Source organism: Xiphophorus couchianus, chromosome 23, assembly GCF_001444195.1.
Source record: "Xiphophorus couchianus chromosome 23, X_couchianus-1.0, whole genome shotgun sequence".
NCBI classification, from domain to species: Eukaryota; Metazoa; Chordata; class Actinopteri; order Cyprinodontiformes; family Poeciliidae; genus Xiphophorus; species Xiphophorus couchianus.
Window position 1 is genome coordinate 8,933,998 of NC_040250.1, and position 10,773 is coordinate 8,944,770.

General features: G+C 38.7%; 1 protein-coding gene across 2 annotated transcripts in view; it reads right to left on the bottom strand.

Moving 5' to 3' along the window:
• tnmd (tenomodulin) overlaps positions 1–9,098 on the bottom strand; it is an 82,938-nt gene extending 73,840 nt beyond the window's left edge. Inside the window, exons 1-2 of one of the 2 annotated variants that reach the window (XM_028009562.1) lie at positions 8,933–9,082; positions 3,833–3,967 (exon numbers count right to left, since the gene is read on the bottom strand). In XM_028009562.1, coding sequence (XP_027865363.1) covers positions 3,833–3,967; positions 8,933–8,980 — 183 coding nt within the window. In that variant the 5' untranslated portion in view covers positions 8,981–9,082. Of the gene's footprint in view, positions 1–3,832; positions 3,968–8,932 lie in introns of both variants that reach the window. The other variant, XM_028009563.1, reaches the window with a different exon arrangement.
• Between the last annotated feature and the right edge of the window lie 1,675 nt (positions 9,099–10,773).

Below are 10,773 nucleotides of genomic sequence, written 5' to 3' on the forward strand. Positions count from 1 at the left end.
CTATTTTTGAGATAGATATAGGATTTTCATAACAACTGAAATTAATCCCAAAGTGAAAATAAATAAATACATTGAAGGTAAAATAGTTACTTCATTTTGCTAAAAAATGGTATAGACTCAAGCCCCATTTGTTCTTTTTAATCATCCATATAGTCATCTTTCAGACTTGGTTTAATCTCATATGATCACAGCTATCGTTTTGTGATGAGTGTCACAATGTTTTAAGGGAATCCTCAGTGGAGGTTCAGCTACTTGGAGCATTCACTATTATATACAGTATGTATATCTATAGCTATATATATATATATATATATATATATATATATACTGCTCAAAAAAATAAAGGGAACACTTTAAGTGTTAAACACCTGTTTAAGTGTTCCCTTTATTTTTTTGAGCAGTGTATATATATATATATATATATATATATATATATATATATGATCTTTATAATGGGGAAACCTAAAGTCATCCTAATTTCAGTTTGTTTCCTAGCAGCAAAGAGATGAAGTAGAAAAAAGAAACTACCTCTGGGAGCCATGGCAACAAACAGCATGTCTACATCTCTGCACATGATTGAGAATGAAGATATAAGCTCTTTAATTTTGTTAAGTTCAGGTTATCAGCGTCTCTCTGGTTTAAAACACACACCTTCTCCAAGCAGCTTTGAATGACACACTGGCCTAATTCCTTACATGTAAAGATGCAGCTCAGGATTAGCTGCTGAATCAATAAATGCTGTATAGGTGCTGGCTGCCAAAACCGAGCAAGCGAACCATCAATCAGCTGTAGCAATACATCTGTTAACCTTCAGGATGGCTGTGTTACGTTCAACATATCAAATGCTCTGAAAAATGTTTGTTTTCTATCATGCCAAAATGTTTTAGACCATTAAACAAGTTTTGCCAGACAAAGCTAACCCATAGAAATGTTTAGATGATGGTTTCCACACCAACCAGGTGAAAAACTAAATCCCCTAACTCTGCGTTAAATTTGATTAACTATATTTTTTAAATCACTTTGACAAGCCAAACGTTGCCCGATTACTTATTGGACCTGTAGGCAACAATATGTCAAAAACCAACATGTTACGCAACGTACAAATGTACATTCAAGAACAGATGAGAAACATTGTTATCAGAACCAATTAGTCTGGAAAGGGTGTCAAAACCTTTCTAATGCTTTAGGACTCCAGAGAACCACAGTAAGATCCAATACATTGTAAAACATTTGAAGGTGGTTTAACTTGAAAATGAAAGTTCACCTGCTTCCTTGAAAAAGCAACTTAAGTCAACAATAAAATTGTTTTGGTTTTAACTCAGACAGTTAATGAAACTTGTTAAAGTACATGAAGTTGATATAACAACAAGACAAATTGTCTAAACCAGCGGTTCCCAAAGATTTCCTGGGCCCCCCTATGGATTACAATAAAATCCCCCCCAAAAAGAAAAGAAAAAGAAAATCAACTGGCCACACACATCGTTCAACCAGACGTAAACCTGTACACATATTTTGTTCTCAAACTCCACTGAGGTTTATTTCACACTTCAGGTTGCAACAAAACAAACTACAAACCATCTTTACTTTTGTGCAACTGTTTTTTTTCTTTCATTCATTCATACCGCTTCGCGCGGTATGAATGAATGCCATTGCAGGGGCGCAGTGCCCCTGCAATGGCACTGCGCCCCCTATAGGGGGCGCGCCTCACACCGTGGGAACCACTGGTCTAAACATATTCACAATATACAAGAAGAAACTGACCTCGCCCAGTGAAAGAGCCACATTTCTCTATTATTTTTACTCACATTATCAAATTAAAACTAACTACTTATTTTACTTTAGAAAAATTTAAATTCTTGTTTCAAATTGCATGAACAAAATTTCTGATCTGATAATAAATTTTATTAAACATCACAATGAATTATGCTCAAAAACATTTAGTCTGACCAAGACATCAAAATAAACATTTTTCCTAATAAAACACAAGAGTCAGATCAATGTAACACATGAAACATGCCGCTAAGTATTCTGGGAAATAGTTCCCACTCCTGTCTTTTTCTTCTTTCAGTTTTTTAAAGTGCTAACTTAAAAACTCTAGTTTATTCAACTCTTTAAGGTTTGATAAAATGAATAAACTAATATGAGTTTATCTTTCACAAACTCACACATTTAGATTCAAAATCTAAAACTGGCTAATTTTATTTGACTTACAGAGTAGAAGATGTAGATACAACGACATGCGGCTCAAATGTTTTTGAACAAATGGAGAAAACAAAAACTGCGTTTCCATTACAAATGTGCTCAAAATAAATTGGTGTCATTTTCACCAAGCGTGGCGCAACCAGTTATTATAAAGCTTTTTAATGTAGGGGCAGGTGATTTTGGACAGCTTTTTTCCTTGTTTACTGAAATCATCACATAAAAAAGTATATATTTTTAATGTACCAAGGTTATTTTTCATGTTAAAATTTGTTTTGAATTCAAGTGTGACCAAAAAAAGCCACAGAAATCTGTAATATCGTTTCATAGCACTGTACCTCAGTTTTCCCATGTTTCATGAAGTTTCCATCTGACAAACAGGTGATGTTTTTCATTATTTTTTTGAGTGGATCCATCTTACTCTCTGATGCAGAGACCAGACAATAAGCCTTCCCCTCAAGGCCCCATTAAAGCAAAACCCAGGGTCTGCAGGTTTGATATTCATCGCCCGGGCAACCTCTGCCATCAACACATTTTGAGCCACGTGAGAATGATCACAGCTTATTAAAGTGGAAATAATGACTGCTCTGCCTCCGGCATGAAATATTTAACAAGGACAAAGGAGATGGCTGAAAGGTGATTCATATCTGTGTTGAAAGGAGGGCACGCAGACAACGCCGTCCTTACAGGAAGTGCATGTGACCCTTTGCTAACCTGAACTGAGGCGGCGCTCTCTGCAGCTGAATCTTTTGCCTAACAGACGAATAAGGCGGCGGAGGTTGTTGTGATTTAATGTTTATTAGCCATAACAATGATATTGGCATTAAAACAAGCAACGTCAAGGACAACACACGCCCTTCTTCACATCTCTTGACATTTACTGTGCACACAAAGCAGCCACATAAATTCAGCTCTAAAATGTCTGTGTTTCGTTTTTAGCCATCATATCAGTTTAATCATTTCTCTTTCTAACCCAGCTCAGAACCTACACCGCATCCAATTCCTGGATGTTAGATTATTGATGTATCCTCCTTCCAACTTGGATAAATTAGCTCTTTTGGCCTCTTGGGAAAAGTCTGGGGGAAAAGGAGGAGAGCGAAAAATGTTCTCCATCAAGCACGATTGAATTGGATTTCACAAGATGAATTGCCTGGACAAGAGTTTATCCCAATTACATTGCCAAGAGGCTCCAGTCCTTCTGTGGCCACTTTGTTCAACAGCAATTAGGGCCAGCTTTTAGTTACCAGGATCCTCCATTGTGAAAAGATGTTTACAATCCAAGCAGAAAGTAGATACATGCATCAGTCCAACATTCTGAAGAAGTTAAAAGTGGTTTGTGGTCTGAGCCAAGAACTCACAAAAATTACAGATGTGACAGCCAAAACACAAGGAGGAAAACACAGCTGGTACCTGAAGCTCACACATCTTTTAGTCTACAGGAGCACAACATGCAGAGACCGCCCCCGATTGCTTGTGTGGCCGTCCGCTTTCCTCTCTTACTTATTTCGTTGTCTTTGATGAGAGCTGCATGATTTGCAGATGTGGAAACTCAGGTTGTGTTTCATCCATCATGAAGACCACAGTTACCTCAGATCCAGTAGCAATAAGGCTCAGTTATATTTCTCAATCTTACCTTTCCCAAGCTGGGGCCCCACAGATACATCAGACTGAAGATGCAGACGGCCAGAACCAGAAACACCACAGCCAGCACCAGAGCCACCCAGTGGTAGTTGTGAAATCTGGTCTTCCTCTGTTTTTCTGCCTCCACCTGCAAACAGCAGCAGCTTGTAAATTGTTTATACGACCACAATGTTTCAATTTTCTTTTTTTAAATAATCAAAACTTTCATATATTTAAAGGGGAACTATTATTCAAAACTCATATGTTATACATTTTTATTTTATACTTCCATTTGGGTCTCAACTGCTCATAAAAAACAACTCAAGCACTTAAAAACAAACGAGCCGTTTCAAAAACCTACCGATTTTTAAGTCACATTCAACAGGCACTGTGCCGTTACCTAGTAAACCCTGACGAGCCCAGCCTGTCACCTAGCAACCCAAGTGGAGCTCCAGAACATTTAGTCAGCTGGTTTAAAAAAGAAGTAAGCATGTTTTTTTGTGTCTGGAAAAAGATAATTTTCAAAAATTTCTGAATTGTAACTTCACAAATCAGCAGGCACTGCCCCTCACCTAGCAACCCCAGTCTGTTACCTAGCAACCCACGCAGAGCTCCAGAACATTTAGTCAGCTGGTTTAACTGCTGTATGCGCTGTACAATGGCTGCTGAAAAAGACCAGTGTTTTGTTGTTGACTTACCATCCAGAAACCCCTTACTGCATTGTTGTTGGTTGTGTAGGAGGCACTACTTATGATTTTCAAAGATGTAATTACGTGTCTGTTTGCAGTCATTTTCACTTGTGAGTGTAAATGTTGAGCTGGGGGCATGGCCAGCAGCATCTTATTTGGATTTAAAGTGACAGAGGCCCTAAACCATTTCATCAGAAACAGACAAAACTGATCAGACTAAAATCTTATTAGTAAAGAATGATATTGCACAAAAACGTAAAATGAAAATGTTTTGTATAGCCTGTTGATCTATCCTATGCTGTTGAAGGAAGCATAATATATCACTGTTAAACAAATACTTTGTAGAGATTTTTAATGGAAATGTAGACCAACTAAAACGTATGTTAGTGTAGTGTAAAGTATATAACCAATATATTCGCTTGAATTACAGAATTAATACAGCAATGATTTGGACAGTGTGACCAGGCAATAAGACATGTTGGTACCGTATTTTCCGGACTACAGAGCGCTCCTCACTATAAGCCGCAACTACAAAGTTTTAAAATAAACTGGAAACGTACATATATAAGCTGCACTGGGCTATAAGCCTCTGGTATCTCCACTGCTCTCGGTTTTTCACAATAAATCTGCTATTAAGGACGCAGCGGAGGACTGTATCCTTAATAAATCAGCCCTGCGTCTCCAACGCCGAACCATGGATTCATTCACGCTGAGCTTACGTGCAGCAGCTATCAATCTGCACTGCCAGATCGATAGTCTTCAACTTAAAAGCTGCATCATATGAACTTCTTCGTGTGAGTTTGAAAACATTTCTCTGTCGTGCCTGCTGCTAACATGTTCTTGTTCCATATGAAAAGCAGCACTTTCTTCTTTGATTTTCAATTTTGACTTCCAATGATTCACCCTGATTTTTTCTGTGGATTTTTTTTTCTGGTGATTTTTCTTCATCCTGGTGGTTGAAGAAAAATCCACAGAAAAGCCGCACCGGGCTAAAAGCCGCATGGTTCAAAGCGTTGGGAAATACGGTAAATAAAATCAGCATGTCTGCAAATCAGCACCTTGACGCAAGCAGAAGTGAAGGCATCACATTTCAGTGATTGGTCGATGTGTGTCGGGTTGTAGTCTGTAGACCTTCACTCTCTAAACATCATGAATGCCTGTAAGGCCAGAGAGCTCTGGATGGTTTTGTCTCGTCTGGCTGAAGGACATGCCTCCAGGACAGACTGTCCTTAGCATACTTTACAGTCTGTCTAATCTGAAGTGGAGTTTTTCTCCGGCTGTAATTTTGCATCACCTTCCTGTGCAGAGCTCTTGTGATTGAGATAAAAATTCGTGGCTTGATGGGGGATAAAAATACAGTCTCCAGTTTATCTGATTGTTTCTATTTAGGGTTGCGTTTGATTTTAAACACATAATAATTTTTTTTAATCATGCACGTGCTCCTTTGTCATTTTATGCGTCAATCCGACCTTCACTTTAACCCAGTTTTGTGTCGGAATAGAAAAGCTGGCTCTTTCTGCACCTTCAACCCCCTTTTTTGTTTTTACTTCCTATTATTGTGACAAAAGCAGCAAGAATTAACCTTTTGTGCATTTGTTGAAGCATTGCCCTTACCAGACTGTTCCAGCTGAAACCTGAGACCTGAAAATAACCAGAATATTACTCCGACTTCAGTCTGTGAAAACATGTTGCAAAATCTTATTTTACACGGACACCTCTGCATTTCATTTGTAGGTTCTGCATGTGGGTCACTCAAAATAAAAAGAAATGAAATGGCTCAGATACTGAGCCAAAGAAAAAAAAATACAAATCTACTCGTGTCAAAGAAAGGTTACATTTATTAAACTTCCTTTCGGATTAAAACTCTGCCCGCTGCCAACTATTCCCCAAGCTTAAGGACACAAATTAATAAAGACAGACTTTTGTTCCAGAGGCGCTCCAGCGGGGAGAAAATGAAAACTTCTCATTCACAGTGGACCACATCTGAAGGTCTCAGAGGACAACAGAAAAGTAGATACGCAAAAAAAAAGGGGGGCCGAGTTCAATTAGCAAAATTACTGTTGCTTATCTTTGTGTCTTTTAAAGTGATGATAAAGCAGCTTTGGTTTTTTTTATTGTGGCTGAGCTTGTTACAGTTGTTAAGCATGTTGTAGATTGGCCAGCACATTTACATACTCATGTTTTAATATAATGCAGTGCCTTAAAATTTCTTGCTGCTTTAGCGTCTCACAGTTTGTCACTTCACCACCACGAATGCATTTTATTGGGGCTTGAAGCAACAGAGCAGCCCACAAAATAAAAAATTTAAAAAAAGATTGCAAAAGATTTTAAGCTCAGATCAGATTGTGTTGTGTATCTCTCAACATCAATGTTTGCCTCATGTTTTTAAGAGGATTTAAGTCTGGGCTTTGACTGGGCCAATCTGGACTGGCTGGAAGGTGAACACAGTGCTTTACGAAGAGGTATCCTTTCAGTATGAGTTGTTTCAGAACCTCTTGTCACTTTAAATCCAAATTAGCCACTGCTGGCCGCACTCAGCATTTACACTCCCATGTAAAAACTGGTGCAAACAGATGCACAATTATCAAAGATACAAACATACATCTTGGAAAAGCAGAAGTAGAGTCTCCTGCACAACCAAAAAGAAAGCAGCAAGAGGTTTCTGGATAGTAAATCAAAAACAAAACACAACCTTTTTTTCCAGCAGCCATTATACAGCGCATGCTGATTAAACGTCCCACAGCTCTGCATGCGTTGCTAGGTAACAGCAGCGCTTTGCTGCGGTTGCTAGGTAACGGGCTGGGCTTCATCGGAGTTGCTTGGTAACAGCAGCGCTTTGCTGTGGTTGCTAGGGGAGGGGCAGTGCCTGCTGATTTGTGGCGTTACGTTCTGAAGGTTTTGGAAACGGCTAATTTTTCAGACACCACAATATGTGAACTAATTGCCAAAAACCATCTAAGTGTTTTTTTTTTTTTTCAGTGCTTGGGTTGTTTTTAGAAACTCAAACAAAAGTACAAAACATGAAAATATCTCAACATGAACAATAAAATATATCAAGGATTTTGGCTGCAACGTCACAAAATCTGAAAATGTCCAAATGAATGGTTATGTAATCCATAATTTAAAATTCAGATGTGAGGTGGAGTGGCGATTTGCCATATGTGAAGGACAGAGATTACATTATAGAGGGCAGCCTAAAAATGTTGAACTACTGCTTTTCCATTTGATGAAACCAACCTGGACAATTCCTCATTGGACGTATTTAAGACAGCAGCCAGAAATATGAGGCACATCAAAGTATAGTTAATCCTGAGGGAATAATAAAAAACAGACATCTACGGTGGGAGCCAGAAATTCCATACTCTGAATTTCTCAGTGAGCAAAGAGGAAGAACAAAAAATATAAAAATAAATAAAAAGCAGTGGATGAAATTCACTCTCATGTGGCAGGTTGCATAAGCAGTGGAAACTTAACTGGAGGACAAAGCTCTCGCTGGCTGCTCTTTGAATATCAAATGCTCAGAGGGAAAAAGGTGGGATTGAAAGACAGACGGTTGATCGGACAGAAATAAAGACAGGGATGGAGCAGTCTGAGTGCACAGCGCCCGCCAACTAGTGTTTAAAGGTTTAGGAGTTCAGAATCAGCCAGGCAATTCTTCCTGAGCTCTGGGAGGAAAAGTGCCCAGAGCCCTCCTGTTGTTATCAAGCCAAGAAAGAGCACTTTCTTAAGAAAACAACAGAAAAAACCCCACTCGCCTACATAGCCAACAAGCTGAGGCTGTGGTTCACCCCACCAGGCCATGCACATTTCCACATTTAAATTCCTGTGGTAGCTAAAACAGGCCACAGGTGACTTCTTATTTATAACCCTTCATATTCTCGCATTTGTACTTGTGGTGTTGGTGACCTTATCTTAAAGCCACAACGAAACAATTAACTTTTTTATTCACCTATATGTAGGAATAATATTGTACTGATACCTGTTGCTGTGTTCATAGCAAGAAAGAGAAAAAAAATCCCCTTTGAGCTTTCATTTCAAGTAGCAAGAACATCATACAGACCTTAAAATGGTTGGGATTAAACAACAAAAGAGTGGAGATGAAGGTAAAAAACCCTGCAGGATTTACTAGGACAACGTATAATTCTGGGAGAAAAAACTCAAGGGATATTCTGAAAGATATAAAGTCACCAAAAACCAGACTACTGAAATATTTAAGTTGAATCTTGCACTCCAGTTTCACTATTTTCTCCTTTTTTCAAAGAACTTCTTCTGCCACCTGCCACTGCTTTAATGAGCTTTAATATTTAAAAGCTCATTAACTAAGATTCAATAAAATATACATATAAAATATCCTTTTAAGTTCTCCTTGCAGCTGATTAATCAGCTGCAGTCAAACAAATGGAAAATGAGAAAAATGCACTCACATCTTTCCACAGAAGTTGCTGACTGCTGGATTGACTGCTAGCCTCCATGATGCAAGCCCACAGGAGGAAACTTTCCGATCCTCTTAGCTGAGGAAAATACCAACGCAATGCACGGCAAAGAGTCCTAGCTTCATTCCTCTGCTGTAATTTGGGAGAGCGCTGAAAAGGGAGGAGAGTTTGGGATGGAGTGGAATAACTGTAGGAGTCGTGATACCCATTAAGGCAAAGCAGATGTCCCTCCTGCTGACCTGCTCCCGTTTTAAAGGTGGTAAAAACGTTTCAGGCTGAAAAGGTAACCCTCTGTTGAATAAATTACAAACTATAGTTGGATAATAATAATACTACAGTGGATAACCAGCATCCTGATGTCCTGGAAAACACAATGATTGGGCAGAAAATAATAACAGTGGTTCTCCAAAGTATACAAAGAGCCTGGACGCTGTTATGTAAAAAAAGGAGACCATGGTAAATACTTTTTCTATTAATTCCACCTCTAAACTAAAAAATAAGTGAATATGTTAAAGGTAAACATTTAAAGAATACAGTGTGACTTGAAGCACCTTTTTCAATATTCAGTCTCCAATTACTGAATTTCTTATTGACCCCAAATAAACTTCAGCTGTCTGTAACTTCTTGGTACCACAACTAATTGGACCTTAAACGACAATTCAAGGAGGAAAGCTTTAACAAGTTTTATTGATTATCACAGGGAGTATCTTCTCAAAACAACCAGAGGATTCTCAGTCTAGGAGAGAGATGAAAAGTTTCGGTTTCAGAATGACTTAAATGAAGAAGGCTTTACCTGCTCGAGGTGCACTGAAGAACATCAAGTGTCAGACACGATGGAGAGAAAGTTTCAAAGCTTCACGGTTATCTTGTGTATTGTATCTTGGTCAAAACAAGTGACTAGTGTAAGAGAGAGAGGTCCTGCACCAAAATGATCCAATAAGGAGAGTCCAACATAAAGATTTGGAGAGGAAAGAGGCAGAGGGAAGGTCAAAAAGCAATTCAGGCCTGACCACAACAAAGGCTTAACACTAGGAAATGGGTCGGATGGAAACAAGGAAGATAGGTAGACTGAGGGAAGAGATTAATTAACATGAGGGATGCTGAAGGAGACATAAACAATAAAACATGGAGAAGGCTGATAGTCTGGTAGATTTGGTTTCAGTTGGTGTATTTTGCTTTCCCAGTGCACAGTGTCAAACAAACCAAACAATTTCAGCAACCTGCTTACCCCGTGCCTGTAGTGACGCCAATGTAAGGATATATGCACACCTGCCACTTTTGGTCTGCTTAAAATAGACCTGAATTAGTTTCCCCTGTTGGTCTGGACATTTTGTGGCAGCATGGAACGGCTTAGTCAGAGTTTAAGAAGAAAACAAGATGGAGCATCTGCGGGATCACCTAAAGAGGACTGTGGACAAGAAATATCCTGGTGTGACGCATTTGAAAAACTTTCCAAGTTACAGATTAGCCAAGTCAAGATATTAAGAATACATTTCTAAGGCATCCGTGTGTTAATAATTCTTCAAGCAGTTGGATGTTTTCTTATCCATGCTTTATTTTGAGGTCGTTTAATGCAGTTTCTCTTCCTCCTTCACCTTTTCCTCCAGATCTGTTGCCGCAGTCACTGACTATGCCAGTACTGGTGTTAATAGTCATGTGATATTAATGCAGGGGTCGGGAACCTTTTTGACTCAGAGAGCCATGAAAGCAAAAATATTTGGAAATTTATTTCAGTGAGAGCCATATAATATATTTTAAGACTGAATGTGAGTATAATAAGCCTCTGAATTTATTTTTTTAAATAATGTTGTCATAATACTCACCATTAATGC